Source organism: Kogia breviceps, chromosome 18, assembly GCF_026419965.1.
Source record: "Kogia breviceps isolate mKogBre1 chromosome 18, mKogBre1 haplotype 1, whole genome shotgun sequence".
Taxonomy (NCBI): Eukaryota; Metazoa; Chordata; class Mammalia; order Artiodactyla; family Physeteridae; genus Kogia; species Kogia breviceps.
Genome location: NC_081327.1, coordinates 3596681 through 3618582, shown reverse-complemented (window position 1 = coordinate 3618582; position 21902 = coordinate 3596681). Strand labels below are relative to the sequence as shown.

The window sequence follows — 21902 nt, the reverse complement described above, 5'->3', positions numbered from 1 at the left end:
GCAAAAGTAAATCCGAACGAACAGGGCTCACGTGAGCACTCAGCACGGGAGGTTAGGGAAGTTTTCCCGCTAGAAAAGACCACTGAGCTGAGATCTGAAAGACCAGTAAGCGTTAGGAGGCAACCGTGGGAGGGGAACAGGGACTCTCATCTGTACCTTCTGCGGCGTCCTCACAACACCAGGGAAATGGAGGTGCAGAGGAGAATTACTGTCCCACGGTCACGTAACCACACAGAAGCAGGACAAATACTCCATGCCTCCATGGCGCTTCCCAACCAATTCAGCTATGCGTGATGCCAGTGACTCGGGGCATCGTCTCCTGCTTCCTTCCTTTTCTCCCTTCCTCTGTGTCTCAAAGATATGCCAAATACAGGCACTTGAAGACTGTGCAGCTCACAGGCTGGGGGAACGGCCCGCCCGGCCAGGACCCAAGGGAAGTGGAAGGATGCGCCCAGGTTCCAAGCCTGCCTGCTACGCCCCGTTTCACACGCCTTAGGAGCGGTTACCGCCCACTCGCCAAACTATTGGACACTCTGGGAGGAACGATAACAGGGCCAACGAAGAAGAGGGGTGGACCCTCTTTCCCGGCTCCTCCCTACCAGCCCAGGGGCTGTCTTCATTGGCAGATGACTTCAGCCCGGCCCCCGCTTTGAAGGCACCTGTCTTTCTCCCATTAGGTACGCGGCCTCTAAAGCCCACTCTCCATGCCTTCCTCCGCTTTCCCCACCCACTTCCTGGACCAGCCAATGACTTCAGGGCAGAATGTCCTCCCACGACCAATTGAAAACGGCTCCAAACTTGACGGACGACTTCCCGCCCCTGATCAGCCTAGCTCCTCCCCACGACCAATTGGCTTACGGGAAGGGGGCGGGTGTATCCAATTCAGCACGACACAGGTCTCTGGATTGACGCACGAGTCCTCGCGCTGGCGTGTTGTGCCCCGAGGCGGGAGGAGGTGGAGGAGCGGGGAAGAAAACCTGAGCCAATCCTAGCAGCCCGCGCAGGAGGCCAATCGAACGCCGCGCCTTGGAGAGATTGCCCAATCGGCGAGAGGGGGCTGGCCGCATCCCCGCCAAGAACCAATAGAGCGCATCCGAGGGGCAAGAGCGACGTGCGGCCGGCGCAATGACAGGCCTATATTCGGGGCTCGGGGGCGGGCCGGCGCCAGAGACGAGAAGAGAGGAGGGGAGGCCTCCTCCGCCGCCGCCATCTTGGACCGGGCCCGGTCAGCTTCCGCGGAGCCATCGGCAGACGCCGCGGCCTCCCTTGAGCCCCGACCCCCGTCGTCAGAACAACCCCGGGCCCACTTCCCCCCACCCCACTTCCGCTTCGCGCCGCTATCGCGATAGCGCCCGGGCCCGGGGCGCGAGAAAAAGGCGGTGGGCGCTCGCCTCCCCCGCCTGTCGCGATACGCTCCTCAGCGGCGGCGCCAGCTCCTGTGGTGAGAGCGTCAGGCTCGACTGGGCCGGACCCCTTCCCTTCCTCCCCCGGCGCCGTCGGCCGCCTTCCCCGCCGCCTCCCGCCCCTGCGACCCCGCCGCCTGTCGCGATATGGCCGCCCCCGGCGCGGCGCCCCCGCCACCGCGCGGCCCCGGCGCTCGCCGTAGGCCCGGCGGTGCGCGGCTCTCCCGCCCCCGCTCCCTCCTCCACGCCCCTCGGCGGCGCCCGGGGGTCCTCCTGCGACCCCGGCCCCGCGCGGCGTCCGCGTCGGGCCCCCGTGGGGTGTGAGGGTGCGAGGTGCCCGCCCCTCTCCGCGTCGGTATTGGCTCCTCGCTGGAAGGATGGAGGCGCCTTGGCCGCAGGTGCCCGCCCTCTCGGGGCTCAGGTGCCTGGCCCCCTCGGCAGCAGCCCCTGTGCTGGGGGGCGGTCTCCGGGCGAGGCTGCCCCCTCCGCGTGGGTGTGGGGCTGCGAGTCCCCTAGTTGAGGACCCCCGTGGCGAGAGGGGGTCAACCTTCCCGGGGCCAGCCCTCCTCTCTCCGCTCCCCTCGCGCCGTGGGCGCCACTCTCCTCTTTGGGGATGGGGTGGCGGATGAACTCCCTTGGAGTGAAGATGCCATCTCCAGGAGTTGGAGCCTCAGCCCAAGTTTCCGCCTCTGTAGTGGAAAGTTCCCAGGTCTAAGGCTCCCACATCCCACAGCCCAGGCCTTACCCCTTGGAGAGTCAGGATTGTCCCCGGCGTTACCCGCTCAGGCCTCAGCTCTTAACTCCTTGGGTCTGGGTATCGGCCTCTGGTTTGTTGGATGTGAGCTCTGCCTGGATCCAGACTCTGCCCACCCCCGTCCTGGTGTGGGCTTCCTCTCGATGTCACTCCGGCCTCGGGGTCCTTTTGGTGGGGCTGTTGAGCTCCCCTGGGTCTCAGGTACCTGGTTCTCTCTTGGTGGCACCTCCCAGGTTCCCGCTTTCTCCACGTTGTTAATGATGTCCTGTTGTGGCAGCGCCAGCACCCCTGTGGCTAAGCAGGACCTGCCTGTTAGCTCAGGGGCTGTCACCGCCCCCGAGGTTGATGCTCCTGTCCTTTCGGTACTGTTTTTTCCGACACCTTCCGCCACTGCCCTCAGCGTGTAGGCTGTCGCTTGCCTCAGTCTGAGGCTTCTATCTGCATTCACATCAGCTCCTCCACTGGGGTATCGTCTTCCCAGGGGTCAAGGATCGCACCCCCTCGGTGCTCCTCTAGGGCTCCTTCTTGTGGGTGTGTGAGCTTCCCGGCACTAGAGAGCCCTCTTGGTGTAACAGCCGTAGAGCTGGGGCTCATCCCTACCCGTGCCCACCCTGCTAGAACCCCCTAGGAGTGTAAGACTTCTTAGATCTGAGGTTCTTGTACTGTGAGGTGTGGGGTTTGGGGGCTGGAGTGGTGCCTTTTTCCAGGATAAGGAGCCTCAGTGTTGCCTCCGCCAGGAGTAAGGATCCTGCCTGTATGGGCCACTCTTGGATTTGAGGTGTCTCTGCCTTTCTGTGTGTCTTCTCCTGTGGGACTAAGGCTCCTCTCAGGTGTTGGTGCCCAGGGCTAAGGCTTCAGCCCATGCCTGTGATGTCCCACTGGGTGGGACTAGGCTTCTGCCCTCTCCTGAGGCACAGGTTCCTTGACGGGGTGGCGCGAGATGCCCGAGACTTGAGGGGGCGGCCCCCCTGTTGTCACCTTCCCCAGGACTAAAGGTTCCTCTGGTGTAGCCTTTCCAAGGTGGGGTTTCCAGTCCCCCACGCTTGGTCCTGGGCCTCGCAGTGGGGAGGACCTAATACACCCACCTTCCGGCCTCTCAGATCTCCGGGTGACAGCGCCAGCAGCCTCCCAAGTTAAGGACGGCCTTCGAGCATCACCTCCCAGCAGGCCCGGTCTCCTCTCCCCGTGGCACAGGGCTGCTCTGTATCGGCACGTGGCAGCCCCAGGATCAGGGGCCGCTTTGGCTTCGTTCCCCGGGACTAAGCTTTCTGCTCCTGCTGCCCTGCTCCTCCTCAGGCCTCTGTGTGTGGCAGTGTCATCCCCCCTGAGGTGACATTCTGGGGCTCTTTGTTACTTTCAGCCCCTCACTCCATGGTGTCGGCTCTTGTGGGTCTGGCACGCTGCCCACCCTACCCGCCCCCTCAGCACAGGCTCCTTACTCGTGGGGACGCGCCCTCTTCTCGGACGGAGTCTTTTGGTTAAGTCTCCGGGGCCAAGGTTCCCAGATGCCTCGGTGCCGTTTGAGAGCCCATGCGGTGAGGACAGCAGGTCCTCTCTCTCTGAGATGCCTGCCCGTCTCCGAGTGGGCCTGCCGCGGTTACCTTCCCTGGAGCGTCTTGGTGGACCCTCCCAGAGCGGTGGGGCTCTTCTGTGAGGGCATCTCTGCCTCGGGACTCGGGCTCCGGCTTCCTTTCTGGTCCTTTGCTGGGGATCTAAGGTACAGGCGCCCTCTTGCCGTGGGGTTTTCCTGCGGAGACGGGTTGTTGCCTCTGCCGCTAAGGCTCTTGCTCACTGTAGTAGCCGGTCTGTCTAGGGGTGCTCGTCCCTGGGCCCGGCGTACTTGCCGTTCTCTGGAGGAGCTGCTTTCCTCAGGGCAGGTCTCCCGGTCTCAGCTGTTGCCCACTTTGAGGTTCTGTCTGAAACAGCACCCCCCCAGCTGGGGCTCTTGTTCCCTTGGCCCCTTTGCTTCCGACTCCTTCAGGACTTCCGGCTGTTGCCCCTTCTGGGGGGTGTCAACTCGTCACCTGGGCTGGGTGTCCCAGCCCACTCAGCGTGGGGACTTGGAGAAAGCCTCCCCTCCCTAAGGTGTGCAGTGCCCTGTTGAGGGGTGCAAACTGGGCGTCCTGCCCCTCTGGGCTGGAGCACCCGGCCGTGCCCCAGCATTGGGCTCCTGGGACGGAGGCCGGGAGGATAAGCGCCTGGCTATAAGCTTCCTGTAGCCACCCCACACCCCTGGGCAGTAAGAGGCTTGTCAGTGTTGGGGTGTTGGAGCAGAGACTCTCCCCTGCGCACATCAGTGTTGGGGTCCAGGCCCCTGTGTGAGCTCCCGGATCAAAGGCGCTTTTGCCCCACCTCAGTGTGAGGCCCTTCTGTGCAACTCTCTCCTGCATCCGTTTTCTGGCAGCTTCGCCTTCCTGGAGCTGGAATTTCCCATGTTGGGATTGGGCCCCACCTTGGCGTGTCAGCCAGCCCGGGGCCAAGGGCCCTGCCACTCCTCTCGCCTGCTCCTTTATGGGGGAGATCCGTGTTCCCCCGAGTCAAAGGTCCGCTGCCATGCAAAGTGGGTCCCTGTGGAGGACGCTGCTCTGAGGTTGAGGGCCGGCCCGCCACGTGGGCTTCCGGTTCTAAGGCGAGCTCTCTGAGACCCTGTGCCACCGCTCGCTGCTAGCCACAAGTGATTTAAACTTTGACTAGTTAGCGGAAACACTTCTCATTCCATTCTGTGTTGCACTAGCCACGTTTGGAGCTGTCGAGTGTTCAGTGGCCCAGATATAGAACGTTTCTGTCACCGTGGAAGGTTCTGTTGGGCCGGACTCTTCTTTGCGTTCCCTTCCCAGTGGGTGGGGGTCTTCTTGCTGTGACTCGCCTCTGGGTCAAGGCTCTGAGTCCTCCGTGTGGGGCTCTTTCTGCCTGGGCAGTTGGGGCTGCTCTGGGGCACCCTGCCCATGGCCTGTAGGGTGGGCGCTCCCCAGATCTCAGGAAGCCACGCTTTTCAGTAGAGGCCCCCTCGCCGGGAGCGCGGACGTCCCGCAGCACAGGCGTAGCCCTCCCTCCCAAAGGCTCCCCATCTCTCCTGGTCTTGGTGTCGGGCCCTAAGGTGCTGCTCCCCCCCGGGCGAAAGCTTCTGGTGACTCCCCTTTGACCTCAGTCCCCTCTGGGTTGCATGTAACTTCCTTTAGGATGGAGGTGCCCATGTCTCTAAGTATTGGGTTCTTGTCTGAGGGTTTACGTTTCCGAGGCTACGTTACCAGTGCGCTTGACATGTAATTCTTCCGTGTGTGCCGATAGCTCCCTCACCGCGCAGGTTCCCTTTCACCCTCTCGTCCGTGTAAGAGTTCTCTCTTCTGCAGCTCTTCTCTCGAGCGCTGCTTTCTGCCCCCAGACCTCTCCCCCTTTTTGGTATTACCCTCTTTGGGTTGGGAGTATTATCTCCTTTGGTTTAGGGATCCTCCTCCGGGATAAACTTGTCAGAGGTCTGAAGCCCTCTTCTACTTGGGATCCAGCCACGTGTGTGGGGGTGGGTTTAGCTCTCACGGTTGTGGGCGTCTGCCGTGTCCCCCACTGCACTTCCCCTTTGTTCCTTACGACTGAGACGCGTGTAAATGGTATCGGGCCCTTCTCCATGGGGCGCAAAAGTCTTCGTCTCCTGACTCGTCTGGGGAGCAGCCTCTCCGTGTGTTAGGGTTCTGGTCACCTGTGTGCTTGACTTCTCTGTGGGGCTGTGCTCTCCAGGTGTACGGCCTTTGTCCCCAGCAGGCAGCTGTGTGCTGCACGACACTTTCCTGCTCTGAGCAGTCCTCGTGAGTGTCATCTGGGGAGAAGGTGCTCCGTGCTCTAGGAGTTTTCCACTTCCTGGGTCAGAGGCACACAGAAAGTGTATCTTACTTATTTACGTATGTATGTATTTATTTTTGGCCGCGTTGGGTCTCTTTTGCTGTGCGCGGGCTTTTTCTCTAGTTGCGGCGAGCGGGGGCTGCTCTTCATTGCGGTGCGTGGGCTTCTCACTGCGGTGGCTCCTCTCGTTGCGGAGCACGGGCTCTAGGCACATGGGCTTCAGTAGTTGTGGCTCGCGGGCTCTAGAGCGCGGGCTCAGTAGTTGTGGCGCACAGACTTAGTTGCTCCGCGGCATGTGGGATCTTCCCGGACCGGGGCTCGAACCCGTGTCCCCTGCATTGGCAGGGGGATTCTTAACCACTGCGCCACCAGGGAAGTCCCAAAGAGTATATCTATTTCCTTCTTTCAGCAAAGTTCCAGAGTCCTTTTATGGACCAAACCCTGTGCTGGGCAGTCAAGGCGGCAAAAGGAGACCTGGGCCCAGTCTCTGTGATCAGATAGTAAATGCATCTTCCCCTTTGCACCCCATGCACCCTGTTCCCAACGTCGTTCACGTCTCTGGGTTTGGACCAAGCCAGGGAGTAAATGTGTATTCCTTCCCAATCTCTCCTAGCAGCGTCCTTCTCCACGAGAGTATGAAGAGAGTGCGTCTGTAGGGCAGGGACGATGGCGGACAAGCGCAAACTCCAAGGTACTGGGTCCACTGCCTGCTGCCTGTGTGGCCGCGTGCTCACTCTCCTCGGAGCTCCTCTCTGGGTCCCTGCTGCCTCGGCAGGAGGCTAACCGCCTGCCTTCCTCCCTGGCCAGGTGAGATTGATCGCTGCCTCAAGAAGGTGTCCGAGGGCGTGGAGCAGTTTGAAGATATTTGGCAGAAGGTACAGGGGCGGCCCCTAAACATCTGGGCGGGTCTCTAGGGAGGAGAGGACAGGAGCAAGTTGAGGAGTTCCTGAGTGTCAACCAGGGAGAGGGCCTGCATGTCCAGGCGCCGAGGACCTCAGAGAAGCAGCTCTGAGATGGAGCGGTCCTGGGGGGTTGTCCCCAGAGTCCCCGGCCCGCAGAGAGAGACTGGAGGTTTACCGCTGGAGTGGGCAGTAGGGCAGCCAGAGCCACACAAACTCCTGGATTCTCTCCATCCCTCAGCTCCACAATGCAGCCAACGCGAACCAGAAAGAGAAGTATGAGGCTGATCTAAAGAAGGAGATTAAGAAGCTTCAAGTGAGGGGGCCGGGGGCCCGGACTCCTGTGTCCTGAGGGCGGGGGGAACAGGGAGAGGGGTGCGGGGGCCTCGGCGCCAAGGTCCTGAGTGTCTTGCTGTTCCCACCTCCAGCGGCTGAGGGACCAGATCAAGACTTGGGTAGCATCCAATGAGATCAAGGACAAGAGGCAGCTTATAGACAACCGCAAGCTCATTGAGACGGTAGGAGCCCACAGTCTGCTACCTGAGAGGTGGGGGCGGGGTGGGGGTCGGGTTCCTGGGTCCCCAGAAGTCCCGAGAAGAGTGAGGTCTCTGCACCTGGGGAAGGTGGGAGGCGGAGGGCTGGGAACCTGAGAGTGGGGCCCCGGTTTGAGTGTCCAGTGGCCTTGAGTCAGCTGCTCTCCCGCCTCCGGGGGCCCCCTTCCAACGGTGCTCTCCACAGCAAATGGAGCGGTTCAAAGTTGTGGAGCGAGAGACCAAGACCAAAGCCTACAGCAAGGAGGGCCTGGGCCTGGCACAGAAGGTGGACCCTGCCCAGAAGGAAAAGGAGGAGGTTGGCCAGTGGCTCACGGTGAGTCAGGGTAAAGGAGGAGGTAACCTGGGGCACGGAGCCTGGCGGTGTGAGAGGACTCTGGCTGACCGCTTGCCTTTCCCCTCCCACCCCCAGAATACCATCGACACCCTAAACATGCAGGTGGACCAGTTTGAGAGTGAAGTGGAATCACTGTCGGTGCAAACACGCAAGAAGAAGGGCGACAAGGATGTGAGTGGGGGGCCCCTGTGCCCAGAGGACAGAGATGGGCTGGCGATCAGGAGAGGCCGGCTCTCCAGGCTGTGCGAGTCGGGGCCTGGGCTCCTGAGGCAGACAGGGCCGGCAGCTGGGATTAGGGGGTCAAGGGGTGGGATGGGGAGGGCGTAGCAGCTGGCTGGAGGGTGGGGCGTGCAGGGAACAGGTGAGGCAGACTCCAGGGTCCCACCTGGGTGTCAGGGCAAACACTGGGGCCGACGGGAAGAGGAGCCCTTTGGGGGAGGGTGCCGAGCTCTGCTTGGGCCGCAGGGTGAGTGCGAGGCTGAGGAGCTGCAGCTGGGCCTCGCAGTACCTAGAGGGCCCGGGCCCTGCGAGAGCACGGCAGCTGTGGACAAGGCAGGAACGGAGCGGTGGCTCGTTGAGCCTAAGGAGAAGAGTGGTCGGAGACAAAGCCAGGGCTCAGGACCCAGATTCCAGAAAGCCAGGCTTGTAGGGTCCAAGTTCAGTAGGGCTGCAGACTGTCTCTGCGTATTGACCCAGGAAGCATAGGGGACAGAGAGCCGGCTCCTCGGGAAGCTGCGGGCGGCGGTGTGCCAGAGTTGGGTGTCTGAGACTGAGGGGTCTGGGACCGTGGGCTTGGAGGGAGGTCCTTGCAGACAGGAGGGATTTGGAACTGGGGCTAGGATGTCAAATCCTAAAGGGAGTGGGGCCTTGGGAGGGAGCCTAGGAGACAGGCCTCTGAATCTGGGCTTCCCCTTAGGGACACGTGGATGGGGGTGGGGGTCGTGGTGGTGACGGATGCTCAGGGCTGTAAACAGCAAGCTTCCCCCAAACGGGGATTGCCGTTATTACTGTTGGAGTAATAAGACAGGGGCGGCTGTGCTCCTGTATTCCAGAAGGTGGTCGGAGCTGGTGGGTGGGCTGGGCGGTCAGGCGGGGTGCAGATCGGGCCATGCTGTAGGGGAGACGCTGGGATCCCTGGCTCCTTCAGCAGTTTCCAGGGATGTCGGGGTGGGAGGAGCCGCGGGATCCCTGAGGGGTGAAGGCGGGCAGACCCGGGAGGGGCGGGAGTGGGGCCTCTGGGTCTCCACCAGGGTCAGGGACTGAGGACGGGTTCTGTGGGGGCAGGAGGGGCAGGGCAGGCCCTGCAGCCCCTGAGCCTGGCCCTGGGCTCGCCAGCAGAAGCAGGACCGGATCGAGGGCCTGAAGCGGCATATCGAGAAGCACCGCTACCACGTGCGCATGCTGGAGACCATCCTGCGCATGCTGGACAACGACTCCATCCTCGTGGACGCCATCCGCAAGATCAAGGACGACGTCGAGTACTACGTGGACTCGTCCCAGGACCCCGACTTCGAGGAGAACGAGTTCCTCTACGACGACCTGGACCTCGAGGACATTCGTGAGGCCCGGGGTTGGCCTGCGGGTGAAGGGCAGGGGGCGCCTGCGGGAAGGCGTCCCCACCAGCTCACACAGCCTCCACGCCCCCACAGCACAGGCGCTGGTCGCCACCTCCCCGCCCAGCCACAGTCACATGGAGGATGAGATCTTCAACCAGTCGAGCAGCACGCCCACCTCGACCACCTCCAGCTCGCCCATCCCGCCCAGCCCGGCCAACTGCACCACGGTGAGGCCTGTGGCTCTGAGTCTCCAAGGAGGGCACAGGGGCCGGGGGCTGAGGAAGCGTCCTGCAGGAGGGGAGCCTCGGTACCCAGGGTCTGGGCCCCGAGGGCTGTAGATTGCCAGTAGGGTGGTTAGGGCCACACGTGGGTCCTGGGTGTGGAGGAGGGAGGCTGGCGCCTGGGGTGCCGACGAGCCGGGGGCACTGGGCACCTGGGAAGGGATGGAGGGTTGGATTCTCGGAGGAGAGCAGCTTCCTGCACCCTTGAGAGCCTGGCACGTGGTGCTGGCCCCCAGAAGGCGGGCACCCCAAGGAGCAGGGTTTAGGTGGGTTCCCCAGTGAGATGAGGGTCACAGGGGCCTGAGCAGCTCTGGGGCTGGAAGGTAGGTCAGCCGGGTTCACATCCGAGGGTTCGGAGATGGGCGTCTCTGTCAGGTTCCTAGAGACACACAGGTTTCTGACTGCACCTCTCAAACCTCAGGAAAACTCTGAAGATGACAAGAAGAGGGGACGCTCGACGGATAGTGAAATCAGCCAGGTGGGTCCGATGGGCGTCGGACGTTGATGGGCCCGGCGCTCGCTCATTCGCTGGTTTCCAGAGGCTTCTGAGGCCTGGGTATGGCCCCCATGCCGGGCTTCGGGGACGCGGTGGGTCAGGCTGCCCGGAGGGAGGCCTGCGGTACCGACGGGCAGGCAGGCAGGTGCGTGGCTGGTGCTGTGGTCGGGAGGTGCTTCTTGGGAGGGGCGTCTGCCCTGGGCATTAGAGGAAGATACGTTCCGCGTGGGGCAGCGGCGGGAGACACAGGCCAGTCGCGGTGGACGTGGAAGCGTGGAGGGGTGAGCCCGGCCAGGCCCGCTGCGCTGACCGCGAGCGCAGGACCTTCGATTGTCGGGCTGAGGGGCCCACGCCGGGTGCACCAGCTCTGAGAGGGCCCAGCGAGCCCCAGAAACGATAGGTCAGAAACCACACAGGTTTCTTCGCTTGGGCCTTGGCTGCGCAGACGGCGTACGTCACAGGTTTCCAAGAGGGGAGGTGCCTCTGAGAGCGTTTTCTCCTTCGTGAAGCCCGTGGGTCGTGCCCACGCCTCCCAGGGTAGCAGCACGCTTTAGAAAACGCTGCCGCGCTGGGATGCCATCTCTAGGCAGGAGGAAAGTGAGCCTGAATCCCCTCTGTGGGCTCATCCGAGGGCTGGTCCCCAAGGAGACCCTGAGGGCGGAGTTGATGAGGCTGGCTTGGGACCCGGGTGACCGTGTGTGGTGGTGGGAGGGAGTCGGTCGCAAGTCCTGCCTGGTGCGGAGTGAGCGTGAGGTGCCCGTGGGGCCTCGGGGTGGATCCGGGAAGTGGTGGGGACGGCAGCTGGGGAGGCTTGAGAGGGAAGGCCGGCAGCTCAGCCGCGGGCCGTCGCGGGCATGTTACCCACGTGCTTTGTGGGGCTGTTGGTCATGAACGGCCCCTTGAGTTGCTTTGGGGACCCTTTAAGTGACATTCAGAATTACTATCCTATTTTCAGCTGTTCTCTCTTCTCCCCTTGGACTGCTGGCTGGGTCCAGCTAACCTCATACTGAGGACGTTGATGTGTTTCCCACTCCTCCCCCGGCGTCAGCTGGATGGGTTTCTCTTACACCCAAGTGGTGTCTCAGATCCCTATGGGACATCGTGGGGATGTCCGGGCAGGACGTGGCAAGTTGGATGCAGGCTAGAAGTGCACGAGTGTTGTGCGCATGAAGGCGGAGGTTGAAACCATGAGGCGAATGGGGGTCACCTGGGTCCCCAGGGGGTGGGGGCAGCGAGGCCAGCACCGAGGGTGGAGCCTTGTTCCGGGGAGGGGTGTGCGGGAGGCTGGCTAGACCTGCGGCCCACTGGGTCCTGACCCTCTCCTCCCTCCCACCTGCAGTCTCCGGCCAAAAACGGCTCCAAGCCTGTCCACAGCAGCCAGCACCCTCAGTCCCCAGCTGTGCCGCCAAGCTACCCCTCCGGCCCCCTGCCCGCCGCCTCTGCCCTGAGCACCGCCCCTGGCAACAACGGGGCCCCTGCCCCGGCAGCACCCCCAAGCGCCCTGGGCGCCAAGGCCAGCCCAGCTCCCAGCCACAACTCGGGCACGCCCGCCCCCTACGCCCAGGCTGTGGCCCCGCCAGCTCCCAGTGGGCCCAGCCCCGCGCAGCCCCGGCCCCCCAGCGTGCAGCCCGGCGGCGGCGGTGGAGGCGGAGGCAAGCAGAACGGCGCCACCAGTAAGTGGGAGGCGGCCGGGCGGGGGGTCCCGGGGTGGCTGCCGCAGGCCCCTTTCAGCCCCTCTTCCTTCCCCCAGGTTACAGCTCAGTAGTGGCAGACAGCCCGGCAGAGGTGGCTCTCAGCAGCGGCGGGGGCAGCAGTGCCAACAGCCAGGCCCTGGGCCCCCCGTCTGGCCCCCACAACCCACCTCCCAGCACCTCGTGAGTGTCCGGCCTCGGGCAGGGCTGGGGACAGGCAGCCTTTGGCACGAGGAGGCGTGGGGCCACCCCCTCGGTCTCCACACGGTGCAGATACGGGCCCTGCCCTTGCCGGTGGGGGCTCCCCCAGAGTTCTCTCCCAGCCGCTTAGGTGCTGTGTCCCACTTTCTTCCCAGCTGGGGTGTTGTATACGTGTGTCCCCCAGCTCTGCCCTAGAACACTCCTCACCTAAGTGGGATTGTTCTCAGAGCCCCCCGGTGACCCGCTGGAGTGCTTTGGCTCCCCCTTTCCTGCAGGAGGCTTGTGCCCTCCCGCCCCCTCCCTCTCCTGTGTCCTGCCCCAGGGCCTTCCTCGCCCCGGCAGGGGGCTCAGCGTCCGCTTCTCCCAGTGAAGGACCCCAGTCGTCCTTCCTCTCCCCGGCCGCCCCTCCAGATCGTAGGGCAGACCGTCTCCCAGAAGAGCGGCCCGAGAGAGAGCTCTGCCTCCTGTGTGGGACGTGCGGAAGGTCTCCCCGGGTCCCTCCCTCCCTCCCTCCTCCCCGGGTGCCTCACCCCTGGGCTCTAGGTGGGCTGCCCTGTTGTGTGGTTGTTTCCCACCCCCTCCTACACGGGCCACTCCGCGTAGGAAGTGGTCCCACCTGCTTCCTAGAGGGCGTTGAGCCGTGTGGCCTCTGGGAGCGCCCACCTCCGCAGCTCTCCTTCACCGGGACGTGCGCGCGAGAGTGGGTCCTCCCTTCGCGCAGAGCGCTTCTCTCCTGTCTGCATCCCTCAGCTGGCCCCGCGTTCTCCGCATTCTCCCTTTTTGACTCCTTCCCCCGATCACCCAAGCCTTCCTGTCCGTCCCGCCCTTGGGGACCATCCTCTGAGCCTCCAACCCTTTGTACCCCCCCCCCAGGAAGGAACCCAATGCGACGGCCCCAACGGGGGCTGGGGGCGTGGCCCCAGGCTCAGGGAACAACTCGGGGGGAGCCAGTCTCCTGGTGCCACTACCTGTGAACCCTCCCAGCTCCCCGACACCCAGCTTCAGCGAGGCCAAGGCGGCCAGCGCCCTGCTCAATGGACCTCCACAGTTCAGCGCTGCCCCGGAGATCAAGGTGGGCCCCGCACATCCCCGGCGGGCCCCGAGCCTCTCTGTCCTGGCCCTGTGTCTCCACTGCAAACGGTCGCTGCCCCCTGGCTCCAGGTCTCTACCTGCCATCTCCACCTGCAGCCCTCGCTGTGTCGCTCTGGCTTCTCTCCCCTGGCACACCTGCACGCTCACATCATCTCCGGGCCTCTCTGCCACCCCCCACCTGCGTCTCTGTCCCTCTGGGTCCTTTCCTCGCTCCGGATTGTACTTGCTTGCTCACTCCCCGGGCGTCCGTCATCGCCCTCCTTCCAGCCCTCGGTCATTCTCCCCGTAAGATGTATTACTTCACACGACTCACCACCCAGAGCTCACCGCCCTCTTCCCTTCTACAAGAACACTTAAGTCCAGAAAACACTTGACGTCTGCTCTGAGCCACTTTGTGCTGGGTAACTGTAGCCACTTCCCGCTTTCCATACAGGGAGCAGAGTGGGGCTGTATGGCCGGCGTGTCTGGGTGGGGTGGGGGCCGGGGTGCTGTGGACCCACGTGCGTGCATCTAACTTAACCTGGGGAGGCGGCCCAGCAAGGTTTCTGCGGTGGAACCGGGGCCAGGTCGTGTGGGGTCACAGCAGCAGGCGGGGCTGGCGGAGAAGCGGCTCTCCCGGGCTGGAGTTCCGCGAGGGGCCGAGGCCAGAGCTGTAGTTAGAAGGCTGGGAAGCAGGGCTCAGCGGAGGAGAGGGACGGGGTGCAGGCTGGCTGCAGGGCCAGAGTCTGAAAGGGCAGCAGCAGGACGTGGGGTGCCCATCTGGGGCAGTGTGTTTGGGGGTTTATTTGGGGTTTTTTGTTTGTTATTTTGGCCACGCCACACGGCCTGCAGGGTCTTAGTTCCCGGACCAGGGATTGAACCTGGGTCCTCAGCAGTGAAAATGCGGAGTCCTAACCACTGGACCGCCAGGGAAGTCCCTGGGCCAGTGTGTTTTAACTTCACTTCCGCAGGGGCAGGGTGAGGAGGGCCCCACTCTCAGGGGCCGAGCCCTGCATCGCTTCCTGTACCTGCCTTTGTCTGGAAAATGGGAGTAACGGCCGTCACTCCTCAGATACGATGGGCTGCTTGGGAATAGTGCTCAGCTCTCAGGACAGGTTCTGGCTCAGAGTGACAGCCCCATGTTAGAAGTACAGCGGACGGGAAATTCAGTGTATGTGTGTTTCTGGGGGAAAAATGAGCCTTGAGATTCCCAAAAAACAGATCCACAACGCTTTTTTTAAAAAATTACTGGGGGAGTGATGGGGCGTGGTGGAAAGGTTTTGAGTAGAAAAATGACAGAGAAAGACGTGGCTGGAAAGGTCCCTCGGGGGCCTGTGAGACCAGGACGGTGCGGGGCGTGAAGGTCTGGGCGGCAGAGGATAGGCCCGCAGTGCAGGTGCCTCCGAGGGAAGAGAGGCCTCGGTGACTGAAGGGCGTGGGGAGTGGGGTGGCGAGAGGAGTGGAAGGCGACTGCCGGCGGCCGCGGAGAGGGGCGCGGGGTCCTAGCGAGGCACGTGGGGCAGCCAGCCGGCAGTGGGCGGGCTCCTCCCAGCGTGTAGGCGTGCAGACAGGTGGGGGCTGCTGCGGCTTCTGTGACGGCGGCGGCGCTCGGGCTCTCCGCTGGTGTTCCTGTCGCGGGGCTGCACGGCAGGGTCCACACGTGCTAGGCGCCCCTCTGTCGGTGGACACTTGGTCGTGTCCAGGATTTCTCCCCGCTGTTAGGTGCTGCGGTGGACGTGCTCTTACACTAACGGCCTTGGCTTAGCTGAAGCCCCACCGGAAAAGGCGAGGGTGCCGGGGCCCACGAGGACCCGGCGCCAGCCCTGGACCTCAGGCCAGGCACCTCTTCCCTCCCCAGGCCCCTGAGCCTCTGAGCTCTTTGAAGTCCATGGCGGAGCGGGCAGCCATCAGCTCCGGCATCGAGGACCCCGTCCCCACGCTGCACCTGACTGAGCGAGGTGAGCGTCCGGGGGTGGGGCGGGCCGTCCAGGCGGGGCCGGACGCACCAGCCTCACCGCTCGCCGGCCCCACCTCTGCCCTCCCCGCAGACATCCTCCTGAGCAGCACGTCAGCTCCCCCGGCCTCGGCCCAGCCGGCCCTGCAGCTGTCGGAGGTGAACATACCGCTGTCGCTGGGTGTGTGTCCCCTGGGGCCCGTGCCCCTCACCAAGGAGCAGCTCTACCAGCAGGCCATGGAAGAGGCCGCCTGGCACCACATGCCCCACCCCTCGGACTCTGAGCGTATCCGGTGAGGGGCCACGCGGGGTGGGTACGGGCCCCCGAGTCCGAGGGAGCCTTGACCTGGGCTCCCCACAGGACGCGGGGACCGCGGCGGTAATGCTGGGTGAAGCGGTGCCCGAGGCGCTCCCTTTGATCCACGAGAGGAGAGAAGGCAGGGAGGCTGGGGGCGGCCGCACACCGGCACTGACCGTCCCGCCCCCCCCCGCAGGCAGTACCTCCCCCGGAACCCCTGCCCGACGCCCCCCTACCACCACCAGATGCCGCCCCCGCACTCGGACACCGTGGAGTTCTACCAGCGGCTGTCGACCGAGACGCTCTTCTTCATCTTCTACTATCTGGAGGTACAGCAGGGCCCCCGGGGCAGCCTCGGGCCCCCCGGCTTCGCCGCCACCGCCGCCGTCCCCCCCTCGGGCTGGAGGGGTGAGGTGGGTGCCCCACTGCGGCCACCGGGACCGCACCCCTCCCCCTCCCCCAGTCCCCCCCCCCCGCCCCCCCCCCCCCCGCCGGCAACCAGACCCCCCCCCTCCCCTCCAGTGCTGAGGTGTCAGCTGAGGCTGAGGGCTGGGCCGGTCTGGCGCAGTACGTAGGGAGCCCAGCCCCGCGGTGCCCGTCCCGGTGACTCGCACCGCGCCAGCACGCTGCTTGCTGGCGCGTCCTCGGGGCTCCCCGGGGACCGCTAGGGAGCTGTCCAACCGCTGTGTGACCCAGTGAGTCACCAGTGACCCCCTCCCTCATCCAGCCCTGAGCAAGTGTCTAAACTGCCTCCTCCCAGCTCTCATCACGGTTAGTCTCTCTTCCTTCTCAAAGCTTCCCTGAAAGCAGGTTCCACCTCCCGTCTCATTTTCCTTCTCCCGACCAGCGTTGGTACGTTTTGTGCCCCAGCCCATCCGTACGTGGGTCGTCCGGCCCAACCTCGGCCCTGTGGCGGGGCCCGGGGTCAGCCCCGTCGCCCTGCCCTGTCCACCTGGCCCCCACCCAGCTGCGAGGCCCCCTGAACCCCCGTTCCATCCTTCCTTCCCCAGGGCACTAAGGCACAGTACCTGGCAGCCAAGGCCCTGAAGAAGCAGTCGTGGCGATTCCACACCAAGTACATGATGTGGTTCCAGAGGCACGAGGAGCCCAAGACCATCACTGACGAGTTCGAGCAGGTGAGGGCCCCTCCCCGTGCCCCGTCCACTCTGGTCCCGCTGGCTGAGTCTGGGTAGGGTCCCCACTCCACACGCAGACCGGCAGCCCTGCTGCCCGCTCCCTTCGCCACCACCTTCAGCCAGCGTGGCCCCTCAGGCCGTCTGCCCGGCCCGGGACGCCGTCCTCTTCCTTCCTCCCTGGCCAGCTCACGGTCCCCCCAGAGGTCCAGGCCTCCATGTCCTTCCTCGGAGGAGCCTTCCCCGGGCACGCACACAGCCTGTGCCTCCGCCCCTCCTCGGGCACGGTGGGGGGATGTGGTGTCTCCCACCCAAGCCCATGGGCCGCACTGCACGGGGACCTTGACAGTCCCCAGCAGCCAGCAGACACGGATGGGGAAGCCCTTTTGTTGTTCTCGTAATCGATTGATTGGGACCTCCCACTTCTCGCCAACACTCTGGAGCCAGACTACCTGGTCTGGAGCCCAGCTCTGGCTGGTGACCGTGGACAATTCACTTGAACGTCTGTCTCTAGTTCCTTATCTGTAAAAGCGGGGTAACAGCACCTACCTTTATGCAGTTGTTATGAGGATTAAATGAGTTAATAACGTGTAAGTACTAAATGGTGCCTGCTATGTAGTGTCATGGGCGTACTGTCCTTTATTTCAACTTTTAGTTGCTATGTTCCACAGTGGTTGTTTTTTTCCACCAAATCTTTACCTGATGCCAAGCACTGAACAAGGGCCTTGTCCTCAGGGAACTCAGTCTCCTCCCCTCCATTCCTTCAGGTTCTTTGAAGCATTTCCACCATTCATTCAGAACCCGGCCCCGTTCCCACCGTGTCTCCTTGGACACTAACTACAGACATGCTCTCCCCTCCCGGTTTGGTCCAAAGTAATCCTCTAAGTTAGTGTATTTCCAGGCATCAACCCTTCAGAAGTTCCCATACCACGGCCGTTGCCAGTAAAACGTCTGTCCTGGCCGCGTGCCTGGATGTAGACTCCGAGTCTGTGCCGTGGCCTCGGGGGTTTTGTGAAGACTAAACCCTAGGACACGCGTCCCGTACTCGGCACGTGACCAGTGCTCGGAAAGCCACAGCCGTCGCGCGCCCGGGGTCGAGGCCCGGCCCTGGCGTGTGGCCTCCCTGCGCCTCCCCCCGCTTCCTCTGAAGCGGCAGTGAGAACGCGTCCCGCCTGAGAAGAGCCTCGTGCGGGCGGAGTGAGCCGGCGGCGTGGGCCTGCGGGGCAGCTGGCCCGGTGCCTGGCGCCTCCGCGGCCCTAAGACCCGCCCCTCTGTCGGTCTGACCCAGATCCCCGACCACCTCGTCCACTCACTGACCGCCTTCTCCCCCGGCCAGGGCACCTACATCTACTTTGACTACGAGAAGTGGGGCCAGCGGAAGAAGGAAGGCTTCACCTTTGAGTACCGCTACCTGGAGGACCGGGACCTCCAGTGACACCGGCCCCTCCCTCCACCCTTCCCTCCCCCCGCATGCTGATCCCCTGCCCAGGTGAGGGCCCTGCCCTGGAAGACTGGGGGGAGGCCCCAGGCCATAGGGCAGCCCCCTCCCCCAGGAAGCTGGGAGGGGGCCGGGAGGCTTTCTCTTCCTCTCAGCCCCACCCTGGGGGCCCGGGGGTGAGGGCTGCCCCCTCCTCCCCTCCCCAGTGAGGGACATTTTTTGGTAAACCTATTTTCATTTTGGAAAATATTTATGAATAAATAGTTTTATATGACGGCTGGCAGCAGCGGCCTCTCCTGTACCCCCTCAGAGCCAGTGAGCCAGGGGGCGTTCCTGCTGGCGGGGGCGCCGGGCCAGCTGGGGGTTGAACTGGGAGTTGTACCGCCTCCGTCGATCGTCCACGTCTTCTGGCTGATCCTCCTGGGCTGCCGTGCCTCCAACCCGGGCCAGCAGGGCCTCTGCCCGAGCCCTCTCGGCCGCTTCCCGCTGGAGACGTTCAGCTCGAAGCTGGTCCAGGGACGGGGGTCTGGGAGGACACGAGAGAGAGAGAGGTTCAGGAAGCCGGCAGCCCCAGGAGGCCCTGCCCTCCCCCAGTGGCCTCTGGGAGGGAGCTGCCACCTGGGAGGGAAGGAGACTGGTGCCGGGACCCTGAAGCTGGCCCCACCACCTCTACAGGCGGGTGCCCCTCCACCACTAAGCAGCTGCATGGCACTGAGCACAGCCCGGCCCTCCCCGTTCCCTCATCCGTGGGAGAAAGGAGACGGGTCGGTATACCCGCTCTACACTCAGGGGTCTGCATCCTAGGGACACAAACCTGCTTTTACTCTGGCCCCGTGGTTCTCACACTCTGGTCTCAACAACTGAGCCTCAGAGAGCTCCGTTTCAGTGGCTTTTATCTGTCAGTGCCTCGCGTATACAAAGTGAGAAATCCTAACACAAGTGAATGTTTCACCAGCCACGTCAGTGGTGTCGTCTCATATCATGTAGCCTCTGGGAACCCCGAGGACAAGGGTGAAAAAGTTAAATGATGTTATGAAAATAGGCTTGACTTCGCAGACCCCGTGAAGGGGTGTCAGGACCCCCGGGGTCCCTGGACCACGTGTTGAGAACACGTATCTGGGCCCCAGAGCCCTCCCGCCCCAACCAGAGAGAGCTTCCAAGGTGCCCGCGTGGCCGTGGCCAACGCCAAGGCCCAGGGTTCCTTACTCTTTGGGTCGTTTCTCAGGCCCCTCCTTTTCCTTTCTGCTGTGACTGTCACTGTCACTGCCGTGCTTCCTCTTCTTCGCCAAATGCTTCTGCATCTCCCACAGAGGGTCCAGGCGGTTCTTGGTCTTCTCATCTGGTGCTGGACCAGAAGGGGGGCCGCCCCGCCCTGGGGGGAGCTGGTACCAAGGGCGCTGAGTCTGGGCTTCGGCTGCACTCTGGCCCAGGTACGTCAGGATGCCCAGGGCCTTCTCTTGCCTCTCCTGAGGAAGACAGAAAACGTGGACGCGAGAATGTCGAGGGTGTCTCCTCTTGGGGAACCCAGGGACACCCAGGGTTCCCGAGGCAGAACCAGACACGGAGCCAACAGGCCTGTCGTGAGCCAACTCTGCCAGGCGCTGCGGACACGACAGAGCAGTGCGTGTGGGGCGCTTGCTCCGGGGGCACAACGGCAGCTTCGGAAACAGAAAGCACAGGAAGGAGGGGACAGGGTGGAGCTGCTTTAGGTGAGGGTCCAAAGGCAGGCATCTTTGGGGAGACAACTGAAGAAAAACCTGAGAGAAGCAAGCAAGGACGAGGAAGTGACTGAGGCGGGGGGTGGGGGCAAGTTCAGAGTTTGATGGGAAATCCCTGAGCAGGTGAGTGACAGGATCTGATTTACATTTAAAAGCCCCTTAACACTTCCCAAATGTCTATAGGCTCTGGAGAGCAGGTTAGAGACCGGAGAGCTCTGTACCTAGCTGCCCGCAACAACCAACACCTCTAAAGTGCTGTGTTTTGGTACCGTTCTGAGTTCCCTACGTTAGCTTGTTTAATCCCCACCACATCCCTAAACACTCCTTAGTCACACCTGACGGGCCAGGTGCTCCCCTTCCCCCAGCTCCCGCCATGACTCGGACTTGAAGAGGGCAAGACCCACTTACTTTCTCTCGTCGCTTCTCTTCCTCGTACTCTTTATTGCCCCTGCTCACCCCCTTCCCTTCTTCCAGCAGCTCCCGAAACAGATCCACAGGGCCAGAACTGCTTGGGGCTCCTGCTGCTGCCGCTTGAGCCGCAGGCAGTGAGTTCTGATGCCTGGCTTTCCTCCGCAGGAATTCTGTGCGGGCCTGGGGGGAAAAGAAGGGTATACGCAGGGCATTCGGAACCTAGATGTGACTCAGGAACTGTGAGCCTGGTGCCGACACCAGAAAACCGCAGGCCGTGCCGCTGGGGGCTGTAACGGAAGGGAGCAGGGGCGCTGGGAGCCCAGAAGAGGCACCTATCCCAGCCTGCGGAGAGGGTGGGGGAATGAGGCAACGCCTGGGTTTGTAAGCTACCTTTCAAACAGCAAACCAGGGGGGTTCCCAATCTCGAGCGACACAGTAAAAACAGCAGCCAATAAAGAGGCAGCCAATTCGTCTATCAGGACAGGTGATCTGAATTCCAGGCAGGGCTCCATATCACTATCCCCAGTTGATTTGCAATTTCTACTGATAAATGTGAATTTTAAAAACCCTGACTGGGCTTCCCTGGTGGCGCGGTGGTTGAGAGTCCGCCTGCCGATGCGGGGGACGCGGGTTCGTGCCCCGGTCCGGGAAGATCCCACATGCCGCGAAGCGGCTGGGCCCGTGAGCCGTGGCCGCTGAGCCTGCGCTCCGCAACGGGAGAGGCCACAACAGTGACAGGCCCGCGTACCGCAAAAAAAACCCCAGAAAAACAAAAAAAACCCAACAACCCTATCCCCCGGCCAGTGTTGACAATCAGATTAGCCAAAGGACAGGAAGCTAGGTGTGAACCAAACAGGTTAGGAGTTATAAAGAGAGCCTCCACTGTTTGTGTGTGGGCAGCGGTGCAGGCAAAAGGCTCGCCCGACAGAGCGGAACTGGCTTGTTCCACTGTCATTTCGCTGTGTCTTCCTCTCTGAAGCCATCTCACTTCTCTGTACAAGGGAAATGACAGCCTCCCTAAGAACGAACAGTGCTTGAGAGATTTGGCAAGTCAAGCGCTCTGCACGGGGCGAGCATAAAGTAGGCGCTTACTAAATAGAGAGTTTGTGCAGGTAAACTAAAAAGTCCGAGTTTCCTTGACTTGTCCAGGGCCTCGTTTATTCATGAGCTCCTTCTCTAGGAGTAGGGGGAACCAAGACCAGGGAGAGTTCGAGGTGGGATCCGCAAAAGACCGCACACGCTTCCACGGAGCCCGGCCCCTAATTCCGCACGGTGTGCGTTGCGTCTGCGCGCCACCCGACTTCCGGTCCATCCCGAGGCGCCTGGGCGCTCCGCCCCAGAGCCTCGCCCGGCCGGACTAGGAGCTTACCTCTTGCTGAGCGAGCAGTACCCTCCGCTCACGCTCTTTCTCCTCCTCCCGGGCTTGGGCCTCGTCACGCCGCACGCGGGCGACATTGTCCTTGTTCCGGACGTGCCAGCTCTTCTTGGGTAGGATATTCATGGCGCCGTAGCTGTCCACGGACTGGCCGGCCCGCCTTCTAGTACTTCAGATTGGCGAGAGGACGGCCCCTCCCTGTCTCGGCCATGGATTGGCCCTGGACTATTTGGCACACCCCTCTGGGTCTGTAGCGAAAGTTGATTGGCTGAGACGCCCATCTCCCATCGCCCGGAATTGCGCGCGGTGTCGCCTAGCGACCGCCTCTTATCAAGATTCTGAGTCAATCACAGTGTCCCCGCCCGGACGCTACTGAACGCGGCCTCTGATTGGCTGGTACTCCCGCCAGGTCCTCTCGCGGAAGAGCCCGCCGCGCCGACCCACAGGTAAACACATTTGACTGGCTTATGTCCCGCTGATGCCCTGCCCCGCCTTCCGGAC

The 21902-nt window shown here is 62.9% G+C and overlaps 2 protein-coding genes across 9 annotated transcripts; one reads left to right on the top strand and one right to left on the bottom strand.

The window, feature by feature from the left end:
- Positions 1-1163: 1163 nt before the first annotated feature.
- Positions 1164-18171, top strand: CNOT3 (CCR4-NOT transcription complex subunit 3). Of its 8 annotated transcripts, none has more exons than XM_059044073.2 (18): positions 1164-1441; positions 6608-6682; positions 6799-6866; positions 7132-7206; positions 7319-7408; positions 7629-7757; positions 7854-7949; positions 9117-9336; positions 9428-9561; positions 10037-10093; positions 11451-11784; positions 11862-11985; positions 12877-13075; positions 14933-15032; positions 15123-15321; positions 15523-15655; positions 16337-16462; positions 17796-18171. In XM_059044073.2, the coding sequence occupies exons 2-18, from the start codon at positions 6658-6660 to the stop codon at positions 17892-17894; spliced, it is 2208 nt and encodes a 735-aa protein (XP_058900056.1). In that variant the 5' UTR covers positions 1164-1441; positions 6608-6657; the 3' UTR covers positions 17895-18171. The 8 variants fall into 8 exon arrangements, with proteins under 8 accessions (XP_058900056.1, XP_066874936.1, XP_058900053.1 ...); XM_067018835.1 differs by having other exon boundaries at positions 6605-6682; XM_059044070.2 differs by having other exon boundaries at positions 1165-1441; positions 9114-9336.
- Positions 18129-21835, bottom strand: LENG1 (leukocyte receptor cluster member 1). Its single transcript, XM_059044227.2, has 4 exons — positions 21396-21835; positions 20024-20206; positions 19104-19363; positions 18129-18423 (listed from the first exon to the last, which is right to left on the bottom strand). The coding sequence occupies exons 1-4, from the start codon at positions 21525-21527 to the stop codon at positions 18204-18206; spliced, it is 795 nt and encodes a 264-aa protein (XP_058900210.1). The 5' UTR covers positions 21528-21835; the 3' UTR covers positions 18129-18203.
- Between the last annotated feature and the right edge of the window lie 67 nt (positions 21836-21902).